Below are 24335 nucleotides of genomic sequence, written 5' to 3' on the forward strand. Positions count from 1 at the left end.
AAAGATTAAAGTTTAAACGTTCTAGGTGTTCCTTTTGGAATCTTATCTAGTGCACTTTTACTACTTAAAAGGATAGCAAGATTGATTCTGATTGCACTGGTTGAAAACAATCTGTGTAGAAACGTTTTAAGAAATAGAAATGTCAGGGCACCTGGATGGCTCAGTCAGTTAAGTGTCTGCCTTCAGCTCAGGTCATGATTGCAGGGTCCTAGGATTGAACCCCACATGTAGCCACCTACTTAGCAGAGAGCATGCTTTTCCCTCTCCCTCTGCTGCTCCCCCTGGTTGTGCTCTTTCTCTCTCAAATAAATAAATAAAATCTTAAAAAGAAATGTATAAAAAATTATTAGTCACAATTCATGATTAAATAAGAAATGTAGTATCCCAGCTCAAGTAAATATGGAAAACAATCCTGCCCTTAGGATCAAAACTCTTGGTCACTGGGTGATCAAAAGATTAGGACATCCTACAATTTACTTCTTAAGGTTCAATGTGGATAAAGAATTACGTGTTATTTTGGCATGAACTTATTAAAACATAGGTAGCCTGAATTACAACACCTAAAATCTTTAAAAGTTCATTCATTGATTGATTAAATATATTTTGGGCTTGCTATTATGTCCCAGTCCTCATGTAATTCCATGGGTGTTGACAATTAAACACATGAAACATAAAGTTCAGTATTACCACATACCTCTTTTTTTTTTTTTTTTTAAAGATTTTATTTATTTATTCATGAGAGGCACAGACAGAGAGAGGCAGAGACACAGGCAGAGGGAAAAGCAGTCTTCATGCTGGGAACCCGACTTGGGACTTGATCCTGGTTCTCCAGGATTACACCCTGGGCTGAAGGCGGCGCTAAACCGCTGAGCCACCCAGGTTGCCCTCACATACCTCTTAGAATTTTCAAAAGCTAGGGCAGCCCGGGTGGCTCAGCGGTTTAGCGCCGCCTTCAGCCCAGGGCATGATCCTGGAGACCGGGGATCGAGTCCCACGTCGGGCTCCCTGCATGGAGCCTGCTTCTCCCTCTCCCTCTGCCTCTCTCTCTCATTGTGTGTGTGTGTGTGTGTGTGTGTGTGTGTGTGTGTGTGTGTGTGTGTGTGTGTGTCTCATGAATAAATAAATAAAGTTAAAAGAAAAAAAAGAATTTTCAAAAGCTAGATGTTGACAACACCAGAAACTGACAAGAATGTGGAGCAGCAAGAATGTTCATTCACTGCTGGGAATGCAAAATGGTACAGACACTTTGGAAGATTGGGGGATTTCTTACAAAACTAGACATACTCTCACCATATAATCCAGCAGGTGTGCTCCTTGGTAGGTCCACACATGAACCTGCATATTGATGTTTTATAGCAGCTTCATTTATAATTGACAAAACTTGGAAGGAACCAAGATATTCTTCAGTAGGTGAATGGATAAATAAACTGGTTCATCCAGACAGTGGAGCATTATTTAGCACTAAAAAGAAATGAGCTATCAAGCCATGGAGGAAGACATGGAGGAAGCTTAAATGCATATTACTAAGTGAAAGAAGCCAAATCTTACAAGGCTACGTACTGATTACAACTATATGACATTCTGACAAGGCAAAAAGGCAGAAATATGGAGACAGTAAAAAGATGAGTGGATGCTGGGGAGTGGGGACAGGGTGGGAAGAATAGGCGGAGCATACAGGATTTTTAGGGCAATGAAAATACTTTGTATGATAATTATAATGATGGATTTATGTCCTTATATGTGTGTCAAAATACAGAATATACAAACCAAGTGAGCCTTAAGGTAACTGAGTGATTATGATGTATCAGTGTAGATTCATTGCTGGTTAAAAATGTACCATTTTTGTGAGTGATGTTGATAAGGGGGAGGCTATATATGTGTGGGGACAAGGGGTATTTTGGAAATCTCTGTACCATCCTGTCAGTTTTGTTGTAAACCTAAAACTGCTCTGAAAAAAAGCCTTTTAAAAAAAATAGGGATGCCTGGGTGGCTCAGTGGTTGAGTGTCTGCCTTCGACTCAGGGTGTTATCCCAGGGTCCTGGGATCGAGTCCTGCATCAGGCTCCTCTTGAGGAGCCTGCTTCTCGCTCTGCCTGTGTCTCTGCCTCTCTCTCTCTGTGTCTCTCATGAATAAATAAATCTTTAAAAAAATAAAATAAAGCTCAACTTGGAATTTCACAGGAAATTCCAAACTACTATATTGGTCAGTGTTCTTTTTTTCTGTCACTTCCTGTACCAGTACTTGCTTGATACATCCAAAATTATGTGCTTGGTTTCTTTGTTGCTGCTTTAGTTTTATGCAATCCTGTGAATAGTTTAACTGTATTCTCAGGGAAATTTGACAATGACCTAAGCATTTTATTGAAAAAACTCACTATGATTTTTATTGTCAAAACTGCTTAATTTATTTTTGCCTATGGAAAATCTCCTTAATTTTCCTTTTGGTCTAGCTTCATAAATACATGATGTCAAGTATTTTATCAATGTTTCTCTAGTAGAGGACATTGATATTTATCACTAAATTGTAAAGGGAATCAGCGTTGTGGTATTGCAGACAAGTTTAGGTAACACATTTAGTGACTGGGACGAAATTTAGTTTTAAAATGATGTAAAAAAAAAAAGATAAAAAAATAAAATGATGTGAATTAACAAATCATGATATAGAATAACTCTTCAAAACTAAAACTAGAATAGAAATCCAGACTTTTTCAAGCAATTTATAAAATCTTAAAGTTCAAAAGGTGTTTCTTTATAAAAAAAATCTAGAATAATTAGGAAAGGTATCTAAATAACTAACTGTAAATGTTAAATTATTCTTTTATTCAAAGTCTTTTGTTTGGATAATCTCTGTCAGAATTTTGACTAATCATAGCTCTTACTCTACAGGATTATATAAGAAAACCGGTAAATTGGTATTTCTTGGATTGGATAATGCAGGAAAAACAACATTGCTACACATGCTAAAAGATGACAGACTTGGACAACATGTCCCCACGTTACATCCCAGTAAGTATATTCCCACATACAACATATTACATTATCAAGTGATACCACTTCATAGGCACTAACCAAAAACTTTTTGTTTTTTGGTGGGGTTTTTTGGTGAATAAATTATGATTTGACCTAGTCTTCAAATACTATAATAAATCATAGCTGACACACTCCACTCCCTGGGAGTATATATAGATCTTGAAATAATACTCCTATCTTATCAATTAGTACACCCTTCTCCAGCTAGAGGAATTAAAGTTACTGTCTCAGGGATTATAACATGATTGAGGTCTATCCATCCAAATACTACTTAGGCTATAAATAGTCACCATTACCTTGTTCAGATAACTTCAGTTTCTTTCAGGTTTTAAAAGTGTACTTTTAATGTTTATTCAGTGGACAGGTTATATAGTCTTACACTTTGCTGGTAACTCTCAATTTATTAACCAGTTATTTTCTACTCAGAGAAACCTCAACAGTATCTGATACAAAGACTGTAGAATAATTAAAAAAAAAAAAAAAACGGCACATACTGATACATTTATAGAAAGCTTTAGAACAGAGATGCCTGGGTGGCTCAGCAGTGGAGCATCTGCCTTCGCCTCAGGCTGTGATCCTAGAGTCCCCAGATCAAGTCCCACATCGGGCTCCCTGCATGGAGCCTGCTTCTCCCTCTGCCTGTGTCTCTGCCTCTCCCTGTGTGTGTCTCTTATGAATAAATAAAATCTTAAAAAAAAAAAAAAAGAAAGAAAGCTTTAGAACAATTTGAAAGATAATTTACTGTGGTTTCTTTAAGAAAGACTACCTGAGGGGATCCCTGGGTGGCTCAGCAGTTTAGCACCTGCCTTCGGCCCAGGGCATGATCCTAGAGTCCCGGGATCGAGGGGGACTCCCTGCATGGAGCCTGCTTCTCCCTCTGCCTGTATCTCTGTCTCTCTTTCTCTCTCTGTGTGTCTCTCATGAATAAATAAAAATCTTTAAAAAAAAAAAAAAAAGAAAAGAAAAGAAAAAAGAAAGACTACCTGAAAGACATTAATACTTAATACTGACTCTGTAACTCACTTAATACATACCATCCAGTATATAAAGTTATGTCATAATACTGTTCAAAAAAGTAAATGTTAAAGTGACAAAATTATTAGAACAGAAGCCTAACTTATAAATACCTGTGAAAAATACCTGTGACCTTACTTTCACTTGCAAAGACTATGAATCAAGTAGACTTAAAGTTCTGTTTTGTTTTTTAATTATATATTTTTAGGCATAGAGTTTAAAAACAAGTTAATCCACAAATTAACTGTGAAAAAATGACTGTGGCCTTAATAATGAGTGTAAAATTGAGCACTGGACCAAAAAGTAGATAATATGATAGTTATTTAATTCACTATTCAGAGAACAGGGAAGGAGAACAACAAAAACCATGTATCATTTTATTGATAGAGCTCTTAGTGAAGTTGGAAAGGGAAGATTTCATAAAATTGATAATTTTTTTTTTTTTTTTTTTTTTTTTTTTTTTAATGATAGTCACAGAGAGAGAGAGAGAGAGGCAGAGACACAGGCGGAGGGAGAAGCAAGCTCCATGCACCGGGAGCCTGATGTGGGATTCGATCCCGGGTCTCCAGGATCACGCCCTGGGCCAAAGGCAGGCGCCAAACCGCTGCGCCACCCAGGGATCCCAATTTTTTTTTTTTTATATTAGAAGAATAGGGCTTGGCAAATAAGATTCTGATACAAGAACAATACTATTAAAAAATGATCATGGTGAAATTGAGTATATAAATTGTGTGCCTAAACAATTGGAAGAAACTACAAAGTGGTATTGTATTAGGTGAAATCAATTTAAAAGCATTTTTTTAGGGGTGCCTGGGTGGCTTAGCCTGTTAAGTGGCTGCGTTTGGCTCAGGTCATGATCCCAGAGTCCTGGAATCAAGCCCCACATTGGCTCCCTGCTCAGTGGAGAGTCTGCTTCTCCCTCTTTCTATGCCGCTCACTCTTTCTCTCAAATAAATAAATGAGGATAGCCCGGGTGGCTCAGCGGTTTAGCGCCGCCTTCAGCCCAGGGTGTGATCCTGGAGACGCAGGATCTAGTCCCACGTCAGGCTCCCTGCATGGAGCCTGCTTCTCCCTCTGCCTGTGTCTCTGCCTCGCTCTCTGTGTCTGTCATGAAAAAATAAACAAAATCTTAAAAAATAAATATATTTTTATAAATAAATAAATGAAATCCTTAAAAAATTAAAAAAATTTTTTTCTTAAGATCTTATTTTTAAGTAATGTACACCCAATACAGGGTTCCAGTATACAACCCTGAGATCAAGAGTTGCATGCTCTATGGACTGAGCCAGCCAGGCACCCCCACTTTTAAATTTTTGATGTTGCTCTCCTTTATTTATTCATCAAATATTTATTGAGCACCTACTTTATGTCACACATTGTTTGAAATACTAGGAGTAAAAGCAGTGGCACAAAACAGTTGTCATCTCAACTTTCCTGCATCTCACATTTTATCTTACATTTTTCATTAATCAAAAGCATATGTGAAAAGTTACTATATATCTTCCCTATGATCTGGCAGTTCCATTGCTAAGTATTTATCAAGGAGAAATGAAAAACATATGTTCACCGAAATCCTTGTACAAGAATGTTATACCAGCTTTGTTTGTAATAGCCCCAAACTAGAAACAGCTCAGATACTCATTAAAAAAAAAAAAAAAGGATAAATAATGAAACACTGTTCAACAAGAAAGAAGAATGACTGTTAAATATAGTATATATTATTATGCTGCTTGGAAGAAGCTGGTCACAAAAAGTTACATATTGTATGGTATCATTTATATGAAATTCTAGAACAGGCACAACAAGCCTGTGGTGATAGAATTCAGATTACTTCTGGGAATGGACAGTGACTGGGAAGGGGCAAACTCCCTGGAATATTAAGTTTTCTGTATCTTAATGAAACTGGACTTTTTATAAAGCAGGGAATATACTAGGGATTTTAACCAAGCATTATATTTTCCTTATGGAAAGGAACACATTTGAACACAAATTGTTGGGATCCCTGGGTGGCGCAGCGGTTTGGCGCCTGCCTTTCGCCCAGGGCGCGATCCTGGAGACCCGGGATCGAATCCCACGTCGGGCTCCCGGTGCATGGAGCCTGCTTCTCCCTCTGCCTGTGTCTCTGCCTCTCTCTCTATCTCTCTGTGACTATCATAAATAAATAAAAATTAAAAAAAAAATTTGAACACAAATTGTTTTTAAGATTTTACTTATTTGGGGCAGCCCTGGTGGCGCAGCGGTTTGGCGCCACCTGTGGCCCGGGGTGTGATCCTGGGGACCCAGGATCGAGTCCCACATCGGGCTTCCTGCAGGGAGCCTGCTTCTCCCTCTGCCTGTGTCTCTGCCTCTCTCTTCGCTCTCTCTGGATGAATAAATAAATAAATCTAAAAAAAAAAAAACAACAACAAAAAAACAAGATTTTACTTATTTGGGGCACCTGGGTGGCCCAGTGGTTGAGCATCTGCCTTTGGCTCGGGTCGTGATCCTGGGGTCCTGGGATCGGGTCCTGCTTTGGACTCCCTGTGGGGAGCCAGCTTCTCCCTCTGCCTATGTCTCTGCCTTTCTCTCTGTGTCTCTCATGAATAAATAAATAAAATATGTTAAAAAATAAAATAAATAAATAAATAAATAAATAAATAAATAAATAAATAAAATATGTTTTAAAATATATTTTAAAATATACTTTTAAAAATATTTTATTTATTTATTCAAGTGAGAGAACATGAGGGGGAGGCAGGGAGAGGGGGGGAGCGAAATATGGGGCTTGATCCCAGGACCCCAGGATCATGACCTGAGCCAAAGCCAGATGCTTAACTGACTGAGCCACCCAAGCACCCCTACATGAAGAATGTTTTAACAAGAAACTACTCTGGGGCCTCAACAATTGTTATGAATAGTTAAAATTACACTGAACCTTTCATTATAATTGTAGGGGACTTCTGCTTTTGGCTGTGGGGCAGTAAGAGCATCTGGAATTACCCTCCTACTGTAAGCAGCTAGAGAACTGGACAAACATATATACTATTTTCAGAACTGGACAATAGCACAGGACTACAATTCCTGAAAGAAGGAAAACAAACCTTTATTCAAGTTTTATCACAGAGGAGGTCATCTTCGGACCATGGTGCAGGGAGAAGAAACCCAAACATAAGACAGTGGTCTTGCTGAGTTGAGGAGACAGAGACCAGAATAAAGGGAGACTGAAGTGATGTGAATTTGCTTGGCATAGTACTAAAGAGGAAGAAGCTCGATACACAAAGAACTGCAAAAATGTTCATGGCTAAATACCAATCTATGCAGAGGGTAAAACTCCCCATGGCCAGTTAAGGAATACTTTCTGGAGAAAGAGTAATTGTAGCAGAGTTGTTAACCAAATAATTCTCAGAGCTCACTGGGCCCAGGAATCATTCATGTTCCCACCAGCCAGAAGGGAGAGATCTGGTTGGATACATAAGGCGTTCAATAGAGACTCCAGAAGGATCATACCTTAGTAATGGGGCTGAAGTACCTGTAAAGGCTATTGTAACCTAATGAAACTTAAAAACTGATCTGAAAGCAGTTGAACTGCCTGCCAGAACAAAGTTCACTTTACATCAAAAGACTACAACAAAATCCAGCATCTAGTAAAAAATTAGAAGGCATGCAAAGAAGCAAGATAGTGTGATCCACAGCCAGGAGAAAAATCAGTAGAAACAGACTCAGAAGGGACTAAGATGATGGAATTAGCAGATGAGGATGCCAAAAGAGCTATGATGAATGTGCTCAAGGACTGAAGGAAAACATGAACAGAATGAGGAAAGAAATGGAATATAGAAGACAGAACCAAGTCGAACTTCTAGAAATGAAAAGTATAATGACTGAAATGAGATTTTCATTACATAGGATTAACAGCAAAATAGTGCTAGTACTACAGAAGGAAAGACCAGTGAACTTAAAAGAACAGATACTCAGTGACTTGTGGGACAATACTAAGCAGTCCAGCCAACCTATACTTGAAGTCCTAGAAGAAGAAGGGAGGGAGCAGAAAAAAATTTGAAGAAATCATGGCAAAAAATTTGTATTGCAACTGTGTCACTAAAGACTGTCCCTTGCTAATATGACAGGCATGGGAGAAAATTATTTTCCTGGTATCACCTAAGATGCATTATCAGAAAAATTATTAGATTGCAGCAGTTACTTGAATTCACACCAAATGGTTATCTGAATAGTTAGTATTTTCAGCAGGGGAAATAGAGAAGGAAAAATGAATGTCAGATTTGTGATGGATAGTGAATTCGAGAATATTACCATTATTTGTGTTATGTTGTCAATATAAATTAGAGAATATCTAATTACAACATTCTTTTATCAATTCCTAAATGTTTGATTTGAACTTATTTGCAGTTAAAGTCAGTCAAACATTAAATAGCAGTACATAACCATGAATGGATATCTGATTTTCTTGTTGTAAAAATATTTTATATTATTATTTAGCTTCAGAAGAATTAACCATTGCTGGCATGACCTTTACAACTTTTGATTTGGGTGGACATGTTCAAGGTAAGATACTATTACTCTTATAGTTGCTTTATTTTAATTAGCTTAATAAAAATGTGGTTATTATTTTCCTGTGCGTGAAATCTCATTCTATTAAAGGAAAGCCAGAATAAACTAAAAAAGAATTATTACCACCAGATAAGCTTTAAACCAAAGTGATTTTCATAATACTCCTGAGCAATTTAACTCTGAATTGCTTTTGGTGTAAAGCATGTAAGCAAAATTTAGCCTCTATTTTCTGCTCCAATCCACATCTCACTGATTGTCATAATCATATTATGATGTTACTGTTCTGTATTAAAAACCTTCAATGGCTGACCTACAACATGGAAGCCAAACTCATTGATGTGGCGTTTGGGATCCTTGTAATCTGATCCCACTTTATTTAATTTCCACTCCTCCCTTTCCTATTCTCTGTACTCCAACCAAACCAAACCTTGGTGTGCTCCCCACTCTGTGCTTTTGCTCATGCTATCCCCATCTGCACACAGGTAACCCACCTTCAGGGCCCTATGACAAGGAGTTGAAAAGATTTTGAGTAGTTATGGTTAGTGAATGCACACTTGAGACATAATCATTCTTTGAAATATATATGAAGTACTTTCCAGAGTTTAATGGTTAGAGAACTGGAACCTAATACAGTTTGTCTGAGACTTAATTTCTGTGTTATATTTAAGATATAAAACTGAAGTCAGAAAAAAGTTGCCTACCCCTAAGGCACCCCTCAAACTTTTCTAAAAATAATGTCTTGGAAAAAAATTACCCTAATGGTTTCATTGACCTTAGTTAATTTCTGTTATAACAGTTTGCTTTTATTTTTAACTTAACAAATCTGTACCCACTAATTTTCTCTTTCACTGACTCCGAATATATCAGTGGCAAAAAAAACTGATAAACTTGAAATGTCAAAAAACAAATACTGCATATAAATAAATAAAATTTTAAAATAGTCATTCAGTGAACTTAATGTGTATCATCGTCCATTGGTAGCAAATAATAATTCCAGTTTGAACTTGGGAGAATTGGGGCAGAGTAAAATATTTGACTTGTTCCCATCAAGGAAAGCCTTCCTTGGTCTTCTGGAAAGATTTGGCAACCCTGGGTTAAAGATTAACTTGAGTATATAGTGAAGTGGTAGCCACTAAGGGATAATTATACTTGATATCTTGTTGGACTCTTCCATCAAACCTTATCTGCTAGGTTTGACCAGCAAATAAAATCTAACTCCTGATTGTTTTTGTTAGCTCGAAGAGTGTGGAAAAACTACCTTCCTGCTATCAATGGCATTGTATTTCTGGTGGATTGTGCAGACCATGAAAGGCTGTTAGAATCAAAAGAAGAACTTGATGTAAGTTAACTAAAACTAAACATAGCTGAATCACTCTGGTAAGCTTGAGGAAATAGGTTGGAGATCTAGGTATCAGAGTGCAGCTTTTGTGCAGTTTCTGATATAACTCCTAGCAATTTATGGAGCTCAGTGATTACTCCACTTAGAATACAAAGACAGTAGCTTGGAGTAGTTGTAGCTATTAAGGACATACTAATACAGACTTCCTTCCTGAAGACCTAAGCTCACTCTGTACGGTGTGCCTTTGTAGTCTATTTCATGTCTGCCGCATACCTGCAATGGCTTGGTCTTGAGTCCCTGGCCATCCTAGATGCTATATTCTTCAGGAGTTGGCCAGAACCTGAAATGATATAACATACTCTCTTTGTCACCACTTCCAAGAGAGTAGGGGCACATGTAACCACTTCTCATCCCCTCTCCCAGGTCAGATTCTTTGTAAAGAGGCTCTGGATCAACCAGGAAGGCCAGGGCTAGATCTGAGACCACAGCAACAAGCAGTGATTTGATCTGACCATGCCTCTGCCCAGAGCAGGCAAACAAATAATTGTTCATGTGGGAAAGTCAAGGTAGGTTCTGTGGTCATGGAACAAGGTCAGGGAATTCCTAACTACCTACTTTGTGCCAGGCACGTGTATATCAACTCTTTTAATTCTCAAATCAACTCCATAAGGTAGGTGGTACTATACCAAATTCTCTTTGAACTTTATTGAGGCTTATCTGTCCAAGATGTGACAATTCATAAGCAGTAGAACTAGAATTGAAACCAGGTCTGCTCACCTTCAAGGTATTTTAGAGTCCCTTAGTGATTCACAGAGTAAGCAGAGTTGAGCATTTACAGGAGCTGTAGGGAAACAGAAAGATTGAGCTTACAGTCTTACAGTTTCCTTGAGCTTTTTTTTTAACTCCTCTCTATACCCAGCTTGCAGCTCAAACTCCCAGCTGCCAGATGAGGAGTTGCATACTCTACTGACTGAGCCAGTGAGGTGCTCCTGAGCTTACTTTAAATGTAGGAAAAGTTTGCCAGAGATATTTGGCAAAACTGACATAATGATAGAGAATGAGTCCTTGATACTCATTTGGTATATTGTATTATTGAGCTCTTTAGACAGTTTCATATCAACATCTTGTGTTTTGTTTTGTTTCAGTCACTAATGACAGATGAAACCATTGCTAATGTGCCTATACTGATTCTTGGGAATAAGATTGACAGACCTGAAGCCATCAGTGAAGAGAGGTTACGAGAGATGTTTGGTTTATATGGTCAGACGACAGGAAAGGTAAATAATTTTTTATTTTTTATTTTTTTTTACTACTGTGACTATTTCATTCAATAGCATGAGTCTTTTAATGTCTTACTTATTTTTATCTTCTGAAATAGATTATTCCAATACTAGTGCTAACAGTAATCATGGTGGTTAGTCCAACTGGTGGTCTTCCTTTGTTTTTAATTGAGGTATAACTGACATGTAGCATTAGTTTCCAGTGTACAGCCAAATATCTTTTTAAATTACTATTTTCCAACTACATATGCCCATTATTAGTATTTTTTCTTAAATACTCATTTGTATAGTCTTTGGGTCTTTTAAAATATTTTCATGTTGTTTTATTTCTGCCACTGAATGAAACCTTTTCTTGGGGATAACAAAAATGTCAAAGCTCATGCTTGTGGGAAATCAAATGAAAGCTTTCAAAGTTTTCAGCATTAGCCACCAAATAATATACTTAAATGTTTAAGCATTCCAGTAGTGTATAGGCCCTGAATTCATCAAAGATGTAAATAAAATGTAAATTTGAACATAGGAATGTTTGTAGATTTTCTGAATACTTTTTAAAAAAAGATATTACTTATCTGAGAGAGATAAAAGATAAAAGATATTACTTATCTGAGAGAGTGAGAGCTAGCGCATGAGCAGGGGGAGGGGCAGTGGGAGGGGCAGTGGGAGAGGGAGAAGCAGAGCTGGGAGCCCTACATGGGTCTCAGTCCCGGGCCACTGGGATCATAACCTGAGACGAAGGCAGAGGCTTAACTGAGCCACCCAGGCATCCCTGAACATAATACTTTATGATAAGCTTCAAAATGCATTATTTTTTGCATTCATTTTTACTAGTATTTGTTTGGGGGGAGGGACCTTAGTATTGAAAATTTTCAGTTTTCAAACAAAATTTCCTTGGCTTATATATATATATTTTGAGAGTAAAGAAATATACTGCATTCTTTGATAGGAGACTCTGATGTTAGGGTAGACTTTAAGCTATTTTTCTGTGGCTTCTTTTCAGTAAGTCAACTCCCCATTTTTAGAAAATACCTTGTTAATCATAAACCTACTCAGAAAGTTTTGTCTTTAATATTAGTGAAGCTGGGACGCCTGGGTGGCTCTGTGGTTAAGCATCTGCTTTCAGCTCAGGGCGTGATCCTGGAGTCCTGGGATCGAATCCCACATCGGGCTCCCTGCATAGAGCCTGCTTCTCCCTCTGCCTATGTCTCTGCCTCTCTCTCTCTCCCCCACCCCCCGTCTCTCATGAATGAATGAATGAATGAATGAATGAATGAATAAATAAATAAATAAATAAATAAAATATATTTTTAAAAAATAGGGGATCCCTGGGTGGTGCAGCGGTTTGGCGCCTGCCTTTGGCCCAGGGCGCGATCCTGGAGATCCGGGATCGAGTCCCATGTCGGGCTCCCAGTGCTTGGAGCCTGCTTCTCCCTCTGCCTATGTCTCTGCCTCTCTCTCTCTCTCTCTCTCTGTGTGACTATCATAAATAAATTTAAAAAAAATATATTAGTGAAGCCAGCTTGGGTGACTTAAAATTTTTCCTAAGTCAAAGATTATTTTCATTCTTGTGTGCCTCACAAATTCCCCTCTTTCTACTGAGAGAAGGAGGTTTCCTGTGTGTCTAAGAGACTTGTCTGCCCAACACCCAAGGCTTAGCACAGTTACCCTTTGTTCTGAGATGTAGAAGCTGCATTCGGCTGTAAAGTGGAGCTTTTATTTAAAAAAGGGGTCATCCATCATAATATAATGTCTCTCTTCCTTTCTAGGGCAATGTATCTCTGAAAGAACTGAATGCCCGACCCTTAGAAGTTTTCATGTGCAGCGTGCTCAAAAGGCAAGGTTATGGAGAAGGTTTCCGTTGGATGGCACAGTACATTGATTAACAGCCACTTGCATCGGTTCCAGGTCTCACCATTCAGGCCTACTCAGAGATTTGATTATTCAACATGCATAACTTGAATTCAATAGACTTTTGTTGGTTAGAAAACATGTTTTTTAGATTATTAATATTATATCAACTTAATTTGAGTGGAAATTGAAAACTGATTCAAGTAAGTTTGAATATCACGTTAGCTTTCTAATTCCATAAAAATAATTAGTTTATACAGTTTAATATCTGACATTTCCCCCAGTGCCATTTATAAAGAACAACTTTCCAGCAGTACATTTGAAGCACTTTTTAACAATGTGAAGCTACAAATATAAACCATGTTTAAAAGCTCATCATGTTAAATTTTTATGTACTATTTTGGAACTAGTTTTTAAATTTTAGATATGTCCACCTATCTTAAGTGTACAGTTAATAATTAGCTTATTGATGATTGCATGATGCCTTACAGTTTTCAATAATATTTTTTCTTATGCAAACGTCATGCAATAAAACACACCCTGATGTTTGGCATCCTTGTTGGGCAGATGTCTCATTTTAATGTGTCTTATCTAGCTAGTGTCCTCTGAAATTTTGAGTATTTAATAACATACATATGAGGGGGTTGTGGGGAAAGGAGACCACTTCAGAATTTTTTAGGATAATGTTTAAATCTCTAGAGGCTTTTGCATTTACCAGAAGAAAAGTTGCATATGGTTGTATCTTATACCACATTTATCTCTGAATCATGTGTATTTGTAACAGTAATGCTACTATTGTTAGTGCTGATGGGGTCCACATCCTCATTTCTGTGAGATCGGTCTTCTGAAGAAAAGCACATCTTCTGGTACAACACAAAGTTAATCTGGGGTTTGATAGGCCCTGTTCCAGTTGTCAGATTCTGAAGTGTTCCAAACTTTTTGGTGCCTGGTTTGGTCATTTGTGCCTTTTCCCCAAAAGTAGTGACAGGCAGCAGTCTCCTCACATTTAGAGGTACTCCTCAGTTCCTTTTACATAATGGTATTCCCAGGGCAAGCAACAAGTAGCACCTTGTGCATAGTTTCATTGTGGAGGCCTGCATGTGTGAGGAGAAAGGATGTCTGTTCTGCTTCAGTTGTCACTGAGCTGTGTGGGGATTCTGGTCCTGTCCTATAGCTCTTTTGCATTATCTAGCATATTTTATTTCTCAGTAGAAATAAATGAATGCTGTGTTCAATTTTCTTAACTGCTCTCAGCTCTTTATATAGCACCAAGGCTTTGGTTTTAGAAATAATACTTACCATGTGATAGTGTGTGCAAGCCTCACTGGTAGACTAACATTTTAGTTAGCTTTTAAAGCACTTTAACCTTCTAAGAAATTGAGTTCTTTTTTTCCCATGAAATTCTGAGATTCCCATGATTACTAAAATAAGCTGAAAGCTAAGTGCCAAGGGTGTATTTTTTTAAAGACTCAAACTTAAGAGTTAGTTCTCTCTTGGTTATAAACCAGGATTTTATAATATATTTAACCAATTCCATTGCAAATAGATTGCTCCAGTTCCATCAAGAATACTTTCAGTATCAGAATTAGTGTTTTCTTTAGCTGTTTTCCAAATCAGTTATTCTAGTTCTTTCCGTCATCAATAATGGAATGTCTGAGATACACAAGGATTGAGGGATATAACTGGAAGGACTTACCAGTTAGCTAAACTAGCAAGGTCATTTCAACGTGACCTTTGGTTTTAGTAATATGGCTCTTCTGTTTCACCTTAAGCTTCCTTTCAAATGAAAATAAGAGCATCTTCCCTGCTTAGAATCATTGGTAGCATCATGGAAAAAGGAGGAAATGACCTATCAACCTTTTGGTTTATTCTGCCACATGGGGTTCAGATACTCACTTCTAGGGGCACCTGACTGGCTCATTTGGTGAAACATGTGACTCTTGATCTTGGGGTTGTGAGTTCAAGCCCCACATTGGGTATAGAGATTACTTAAATAAAAAAATCAAGTACTTCTAATATCCTGACTAAACAGAACTAGGCTTTATTAAAAGTAACTGCCTCTCGTTGTTGGTATCTGTCTTGAGCTCCTATAAGGACATGCCTTTTCTTCAAGTATTTCCTTATACTATGATATTGAGAAGTTAATTATTTGTGTCATAAATTGGTATAAAGGAAAAATTCTTTGTGATACAAAATACATCACTCCAGAATTCTCATTCTGATTCTGACAGTGAGATCAAAGAAACAAAGTCAGTTGTGTACCACAGCTAAACTGTGGATATTTTCCCAATGATTTAAGATTCTTATGGCCTGAGCATTCAGAAATGAAGCTGCACTTAGCAGCAGCCGGCTTTCCCCACCCCCAGTTCCAGCTCCAGAGAGATGGGCTCTAGATATTGGGCTTACTATCTCACTCTTCCAGCTCCTCCAGGCACATACACTGAGTCACTGTTCCCCTTCCTAGAGAGGCCTATTAAGAAGATGGCAAGAAACAATAGAAACACAGGGAAAATATGTACTCTCTCTGTGCCTGTGCAAGTGGGTGCACCTGTGCAATATTCTGGGGGTAAATGGTAGCATTGCAGACATAGGTTAATTTTCTACCTTCTACCATAAGGTGTGAAAATGTACACAAGGCAAGATTGGATTCCATATAAATCAGGCACTGCTCAAAAGAGGTTTTAGAATCTTTAGTGTAAAACTCTAAAAGACAAGATCTCAGACCACATTTTTCATTTTAATGAAACCTTTAACCCCATACCTCTTTCAGGGCCTGCTATTATATACTTTTGGGTAATGTTTTAAATTGGTTCTGGTTTGTCTTTATCTCAGTGAATTTTTAGGATGGAGAGCATAGCGTTGTTTTTTTTTTTTTAATTGGGGCCAGACATTTTCTAAAATACATGAAAAAATATTCTTCACCATTGGCTTGGTTGACCCAGTATCTCTGAGTGCCAAAGATGTATGAGTTCAGATATTGCCTGCGCAGATGTAAAGTTTAGTTTTGTTTGCCTGTGTATATAGACACACTTATTGTGGTTTATAGTAGTGTTTCTTTTCCTTAGTTTTGAACCAGCTCACACTTTTCCTAGTGCTTTCCAGCACATAAACTACTTGCAAGGTTTACATGTTATGAAACTACTGGTTGTGATTCAGTGTGGCATTTCAGTCTTGATAGTTATGTGAATAAAATTCACAAGGGAATATTGCCAAATAAATTTTGACCAGAGTACAATGAGAAGAGCTAATATGGAGGGAATGCTCTCAAAGTATCTTGTGTTCATTTTAGAGTATATTGCTTAGATCATTTTAAACCTATGTAAAAGTTGAAGCTTCAAAAAATCTCCAAGAAAGCATGAAAACATAGAGATTAACAAATAAAAATTCCTTAATGCAAAATTAATGATAAATTAAAGGTTCTCTATAAACCTTTTAATTTTTTTTGCTATAAATATAAGAGTTCAGAAAACAGTGTATCTTCAATTAATTCCTAACGCTACAAGGGGATGGCTTCCATCATTGTTCTTTTGAAATGCAAATTAGTGCTTTTTAACCAACAAACAAATCTTGGAATATAGGACTGTGCCTCCGTGGAAAGTGGGATTTTGTTAAAACCAAGTTTCCACTTCTGAACCCTGGAACCATCCCCTCTCACACTCCCACACCACCCCTGGATAAAAAGAATGAAGGGAATCTACAGAGTCTATTGAAGATGTAGCTCTGAACCAACTCATTTTTGTCCTCAAAATTTAGAACATTAAATAACATGCATTTAATACCACTGACCAATTGTTCAGGGATTTGACCACACTTTTAAAGAGAATCAAAAGTAATTAGAGTGAGCAAATTTATCCAAAGTAAACTTTGTTTCAGGAGCATCCTTGCTCCAAATAGATTTTAGGGCCATTTTATAGCAAAGCCTTTTTGAGTGGTTTCATGCAGTTATTTTTGGAAAAGCTGCATTGGAGTGGATGAATTCTTCTTCAGCATGCATTTTAAATGAGGGAGGAAGAATTCGATTTAATTTCAGTTTCAAATATTTTGGGGTAAAAGATAGTTCTACAGCTTTTGACATTCAAGAGGTCTTTGGAATTGTTTTATCAAGTGTGGGCACATCAGAATGGCCAACTTCACATGGGTTTCTCTATTCCCTGGTGCTGCTCGTAACCTGAACTCATCATCAGTTGCCATACGGAGGTGAGAGCGCTCAGGGTGAATGTAGTCATGTTTCTTTAAAAGTGATCAAAGTGTTTTCTGTGGTGAGGCCTTCAGTATTTGAACGCAGAGTATGCGGAAGTGGTAAGTCAGTGTAAGTTTTTCGTCATTAACCTTGTTTGCACTTTTGTACACTGCTGCTTGCACTAGCATCTTAGTGTGAATTTTAACAATGGTTTTACAGTGTATACAGATTGTTAAGTATAATTTATATAAAGATGTTTGTTTACCTTTATGTATTTTACAAAGAACAGCTATGATAGATGGTGAAAGGTTCTTGAATTGTGTTTTTATGTTATTTTGATTATGTTCTATTATCATTCACCCCCTATGAATTCGAGTGTCAGGAGTAGAAAAATAAATGCTAACACGGTCTTTGAAAAACTCTAGTGTCAAGTTCCATTTTTATCATCCACTATAATTTTCATTTTGCTCACTGGAAATTTCTTAGACTTGGAAATTATGAAGGTAATAGAACTTTCCATTTGTACAGAGGTTCTGAACAATCTGCTTAAGTACCAAATCCTCATTTTGCCTGAAAACAACTTAAGGACAAACTGAAGTATGACTGGTACGATGTTGATTCGGCTGAAATGTGAAAAATCAGGCAACCCGTTGCTTTTATCTACATCATAGTTCTCTAGCTTTAGTATGCATCAGAATCTCCTAAGATTTTATTTTTTACAAAAACTCTATATCCAGTGTGAGGCTTGAACTCATGACCCCTGAGATCAAGAGTATCACATGTTCTGACTAAGCCAGCTAGGAGCCCCTCCTGGAAAGGTTTTTCTTACAAAAGAAAAAAGTAATCCTATCAAAGATCATGATTTGGTAGATCTAGGGTGGAGGGCAGGAACCTGAATCATTAACAAGCTTCTCAGGTTTTTCTGATGCGAGAATACGTGGATTTTTCATTTAGCAGAAACAGTGATATAAGAATACTAAATACTAATAACACTAAATGATCATTGGTTCATCAGTGAAGAAAAAAATCATTTTGGTAAGGAATACTGAGCTACTTTTGAGATTCAATCCTTCCTATCTTTAACCTTTCCCACTAACAATGTGCAGAATGACAACAAGCTTTGGGCTAGCTCTTTTAACACAAGCAATCATGATTCTATTACAGTCCATCAAATAGATTTACCTCTGGACTCAAATGATTTGTTGAGTTGAAACTAACAAGAAGATAGAAATAGTGAGCAATGAAGGGACAATGTGAAGTAAATGATATCGTTTATTTAGCTCATTTTCTTGAATTTTGCTATGTCATCTTCAGCTAGACTATCTGATATTTGTACCAAAGGTCCAAGTCCTTCAAGAGTCACAGACCCCTGCAGAACATGAAACACCTTGTTGGGAATAGGGACCCTAACCCCAAGAAACAATGTGAATGTAAATGAAGGCTTTTGGGTGGTGGCCACTGTTTTTAGAAAGGTAGGACACTGCTTAAAAACTTTTTAGAAGTCCTAAAACATGGGCAGCCCTGCTGCCCACCAACAAAGGCCAGGGCCTCTTATCTCGATTTACTTAAAATTAGACATTAAGGGGGTACCTGGCTGGCTCAGTCCGAGGAGCATGCAACTCTTGATCTCAGGCGTTTGTGAGTTTGAGTCCCATGTTGGATAGACTTTACTTAAACTTAAAAAAATAAAAATTATGGGCACCTGGGTGGCTCAATCAAACGTCTGGCTTTGGCTCAGTTCATGATCCCAGGGTACTGGAATAGAGCCCTGTGTCAGCTCCACACTCAGCTTCACTGTCTGCCCCTTCCCGCCACCCCCCCCCCCCCCCCCGCGCTTGCTTGAGCGCTCTCTCTCTCTCTCAAATAAATAAAAATCTTTAAAAATAAGTAATTGGGGCAGCCTGGGTGGCTCAGCGGTTTAGCGCCTCCTTCAGCCCAGGGCGTGATCCTGGAGCCCTGGGATTGAGTCCCACGTCAGGCTCCCTGTATGAAGCCTGCTTCTTCCTCTGCCTGTGTCTCTGCCTCTCTCTCCTCTCTGTGTATTCTCATGAATAAATAAAATCTTAAAAAAAAAAAAAAAGTAAATGAAAATTACAAAATAAATTTGACATCAGGGTCAATAATTTTCTGGCTATTACTTAGGATATAGAGTAAGCCTTGCTTTGGAATATGGGTTTTTGATTTGAGGAGTTACTTAAGATGTTTATTAAAGTCACTAACTTCAGTGATGGCAACATGCCACTACAAAGAAGCTCTTTTATGTTGCAAAAATAAACTCATGAGCTTTCAAGAAGAAATAATTGGAGGCGAGTTACAGGTAACAGGAGTCAAAATGGAGATTTTTGTTCACTGCTTTCTTTTTTTAAGCTGAAGGGGCTGAAGCCAGGCACCAAACCGCTGAGCCACCCAGGGATTCCATGTTCACTGCTTTCTTGAGCAAAAAGCAACTAAAGGTGAAATTCAGTAATGGAATTGTACTCCCATTTGATCTGGGATTAGCAAAATTTCAGAAACTAGAGAGATTACAAACATTACCAAGTTACAGCACCACTTTTATGGTTCTCCTAGCACTTGGGTTTGGGTTTAAGTCTGTCTAGATGTAGCTCTTGACTGAGAAGCCATACCAGACTGAATACAGTCTGGAGAAAATCAAGTTGACTTTTGTCTATTCTAAGGACTTAAAAAAAAAATTGGGGGCACCTACGTGGCTCAGTGGGTGAAGAAACTGACGATTTCGGCTCAGATCATGATCTCAGGTTCCTGGGATCAAGCCCTGCTTTGGGCTCTGTGCTCATCAGGGTGGGTGTTTCAGGATTCTTTCCCTCTGCTCCTCCCCTAGCTTGGAAACACGTACATGTTCCCTCTTTCTCTAAAATAAAAAAATAGGATCCCTGGGTGTCTCGGTCGGTTAAGCATCTGCCTTTGGCTCAGGTCATGATTCTAGAGTCCTGGGATCCAGTCTCACCTTGAGCTCTCTGCTCCGTGGGTGGCTTCTTCCTCTCCCTGTGCCCCTCCCTTCTGCTCATGTGTTCTCTCTCTCTCTCTCAAAATCTTGAAAAATATAAATATTAATAAAATTTTTAAAAAATTTAAAGTATCATACAATGTTAGTTTCAGGTGTACAGCATACTGACTTGACAATTCTATACATTACTTAATGCTCACCACAGTAAATATCGTCACCATCTGTCACCATACGTTATTATGATATTGCCTATATTCCTTATACTGTCCTTTTCATCTCTGTGACTTTGTTATTTTTAAACTGGAAGCTTGTACCTCCTAATCGTCTTTATGCCCTGCACCTGGCCCAATACAAGAGCCCTCTTGCCTTCATTTCTCTCACCTGCAATGCCCCACACCTGCCTTATCCAAACTTTTCACCTTTAAGGCCTGCATCAAGTTCTGCCACCTGAGACACATCTGTGACACCTCCATAAAAACAAATTACTGGACTCAAGGCACTGCCTCTAGCCAACTGTTTTGCTGAACAGATTCTCTAGATTAAGTAAATTAGTATATTTTCCTGGAAAACACACACCCTTTAACTGTAGCCGAGAAACATACTGTTAAGGCAGTTTAGCAGAGGAAGGGGTTTGGACATCACAATGGGGTAACAAAACCAGTTCAACTCCATTAGTGCCTTACTTATGAATAACAGTAGGATGGGGGCACCTGGGTGGAGCAGTGGGTTAAGCCTCCAATTCCTGGTTTTGGCTCAGGTCATCATCTCAGGGTCTTGGGATCAGGCTCCACGCTCAGCAGGTAGCTTGCTTCTCTCTCTCTCTCTCTCAGTCTCTCTCTCTCTGCCTCCCCCTCCCCCCCTTTCTCTCTTGCACCCTGCAGGCGTGCGCTCTAAAATAAATAATCTTTTAAAAAAATAGAGAACTCTCCTGCACCCCGATATTTCTATCAGCAATGGCCACAATAGCCAAACTGTGGAAGGAGCCTCGGTGTCCATCGAAAGATGAATGGATAAAGAAGATGTGGTCTATGTATACAATGGAATATTACTCAGCCATTAGAAACGACAAATACCCACCATTTGCTTCAACGTGGATGGAACTGGAGGGTATTATGCTGAGTGAAATAAGTCAATCGGAGAAGGACAAACAGTGCATGTTCTCATTCATTTGGGGAATATAAATAATAGTGAAAGGGAATAGAAGGGAAGGGAGAAGAAATGTTGGGAAATATCAGGAAGGGAGACAGAACATAAAGACTCCTAACTCGGGGAAACGAACTAGGGGTGGTGGAAGGGGAGGAGGGCGGGTGTTGGAGGGGAATGGGTGACGGGCACTGAGGTGGACACTTGACGGGATGAGCACTGGGTGTTTTTCTATATGTTGGTAAATCGAACACCAATAAAAATTAATTAAAAAAAAAAAAGGCAAAGCCAAAGAGGAAAAAAAAAATAGAGAACTCTAAAAAAATAACTGCATGGGGGCACCCAAGTGGCTCAGTGGTTGAGCGCCTGCCTTTGGCTCAGGTTGTGATCCCACCGCCCGATGGGAAGCCTGCTTCTCCCTCTGCCTTTCTCTCTGCCTCTGTTTCTTATGAATGAATAAAATAAAATCTTTTTTTAAATTTATTTTTATTTTTATTTATTTATGATAGTCACAGAGAGAGAGAGAGAGAGAGGCGCAGAGACACAGGCAGAGGGAGAAGCAGGCTCCATGCACCGGGAGCCCGACGTGGGATTCGATCCCGGGTCTCCAGGATCACGCCCTGGGCCAAAGGCAGGCGCCAAACCGCTGCGCCACCCAGGGATCCCGAATAAAATAAAATCTTAAAAAAAAAATTAACTGCATGAGGAACCACTATTAACTTTGGGAGTGGGTCCTAGTCTTCAGATTGAGTGTAGCTGACACACAATGTTACATTTGTTTCAGACGTACAACCCACTGATTCAACAACTCTATACCCATAATTGTAGCTACCATCTGATATCATTTTCAGTCTTATCGCAGGAAAAAAAAAAAGGACGGTCAAACACTGATCATCTCTCAATTTGGGAGGAATGAAAAAGGCCTAAGTTTTATTCGAGGAAGCAATGGCACTCAACAAATGGTAGTCATATATATAACAATATACGTTTATGTACAAAATTTAACGCCTGGATTATGTCTGAATAGGCAAAAGTGTTGGTAGCAGGCTTAGGTCTCAACATGAGATTCCCCGACGTGTCAGAAGTCCTCGATCTCTTGAAATCTGATACAGAACGTCGTGTTCAGTTGTGTGGGTATATTCTACTGCGAAAACGGTTCACAGTTTGCATCACGGTCGCAAATAAGTTCCTGAACCAAAATAGGCGGGGAACCAGAAAGACCGTTAAGGCTTTGATTTAGGGACAAGGAATAGGGGGTGACCTCAGGAAGCGCCTCGGGTCACCTGAGGAGAGTAAAAATCAGCAGTACGGGCCTCGGCCTGCGGCCCCTCCTGCAAACGGTAGGCCCACCCCTGCCTCCCTTTCCTCTGCCTCTTGGGCCCGGCAAGGCCTCCAGATCTCCCTCCGATTACCTCCAGAGCCCCGCGCGGGAGGAGGAAACGCACCAAGCCTCAGCCGCCAGCAGGAAGCACCACTTGCACACCGCGCGGTGACGACTCGTCAAACCGGGCGCGGGGGCGGGGCCGAAGCGCGGGGCGGGGCGCCGGGGGAGCCCCGGCCTATGAGAGAGCGGCGTTCGGATCCCGGGGGCGGGGCGGCGGGGAGAGCTCCGGCCTATGAGGGAGCGGCGTTCGGATCCCGGGGGCGGGGCGACGGGGAGTGTGCGGATTCCGCGGACGTCACTCCTGAGAACCTCCGCGAGCCCCACTGCGTGCTGCGCGCCGCTGAAGACCTCTTAGCGCTGATGGAAGCCGCTGTGCGCCTAAGGGCCCCACTGCGCATGAACACAGCTCTGACAGCTTCTGGACGGAGCTCGGCAATGCTGCTGTCTCTCCTGACTGCCTGGCAGCAGATGGCAGGGGCACGGAGCTGTTTGGAGAGCAGCGCGAGCTTTGCTCCACCCCCGCTTCTCTGTAGGGCCGGGCTCAGAACCATCAGTCCTCTGGCACTTGGGTGGAGAAGCAGTGTTCCGACCGTTCTGACTACCTGATGACTGGACGGCCTTTGCCTACCACTCCATCTGCTGGGCTGGGCAAAACAGGGAGGAGGTCCCTAGCGGGGCTCTTGCTCTTCTTCTTGCCCTTCTTGCCTTTCTTCTTTCTTCTTCTTCTTCTCCTTCTCCTTCTCCTTCTCCTTCTTTCTTCTTCTCCTTCTTCTTCTTCTTCTTCTCCTTCTTTCTTCTTCTTCTTCTTCTCCTTCTTTCTTCTTCTTCTTCTCCTTCTTCTTCTTCTTCTTCTTCTCCTTCTTTCTTCTTCTTCTCCTTCTTTCTCTTTCTTCTTCTTCTCTCCTTCTTTCTTTCTCCTTCTTCTTCTTCTTCTTTCTTCTTTTTCCTTCTTCTCTTCTCCTTCTTCTTTTCCCTTTCTCTCTCTTTCTTTCTTCTTTTTCTTTTCTTCTTTTCTTTCTTCTCTCTTTTCTCTTCTCTTCTTCTCCTTCTTTTCTTCTTCCTCTTCTTTCTTTCTTTCTTTTTTCTTTTCTTCTTTCTTCTTTTCTTTTCCTTCTTCTTCTCTTCTTTCTTCTCTTTTTCTTCTTCTCTTCTCCTTCTTTTCTTTCTCTTTCTCTTTCTTTTTCTTCTTTCTCTCTCTTCTTTTCTTTTCTTTCTCTTTTCTTCTTCCTTTCTTCTTTTCTTCTTTCTTCTTCTCTCTTCTTTCTTTCTTCTTCTCTTTCTTTCTTCCTTCTTTCTTTCTTTCTTCTTCTCTTCTTCTCTTTCTTCTTCTTTTCTTCCTTCTCTCTTCTTTTCCTTTTCTTCCTCCTTCTCTTCTTTTCTTTCCTTTCTTCTCTTTCTTTCTTTTTCTCTCTTCTTCTTCTTTCTCTTTTTCTCTTTCTCTCTCTCCTTTCTTCCTTCTTTTCTCTTCTTTTCTTTCTTTTCTTCTTCTCTTCTTTCCTTCTTTTCTTCTCTTCTCTTTCTTCCTTTCTTCTCTTCTTCTTTCTCTTCCTTCTCTTCTTCCTTCTTCTTTCTTCTTCTCTTCTTCTCTTCTCTTCCTCTTCTCTCTCTTTC

The 24335-nt window shown here is 39.3% G+C and overlaps 1 protein-coding gene across 1 annotated transcript in view; it reads left to right on the forward strand.

The window, feature by feature from the left end:
- The window catches only part of SAR1B (secretion associated Ras related GTPase 1B), a 30556-nt gene extending 12905 nt beyond the window's left edge, over positions 1-17651 (forward strand). The window contains exons 3-7 of the mRNA XM_041762060.1: positions 2886-3005; positions 8517-8582; positions 9824-9927; positions 11073-11204; positions 12971-17651. Coding sequence (XP_041617994.1) covers positions 2886-3005; positions 8517-8582; positions 9824-9927; positions 11073-11204; positions 12971-13087 — 539 coding nt within the window. The 3' untranslated portion in view covers positions 13088-17651. The remainder of the gene's footprint in view (positions 1-2885; positions 3006-8516; positions 8583-9823; positions 9928-11072; positions 11205-12970) is intronic.
- Positions 17652-24335: the final 6684 nt, after the last annotated feature.

This window comes from Vulpes lagopus, chromosome 7 (assembly GCF_018345385.1).
Source record: "Vulpes lagopus strain Blue_001 chromosome 7, ASM1834538v1, whole genome shotgun sequence".
In the NCBI taxonomy this organism is placed as follows: Eukaryota; Metazoa; Chordata; class Mammalia; order Carnivora; family Canidae; genus Vulpes; species Vulpes lagopus.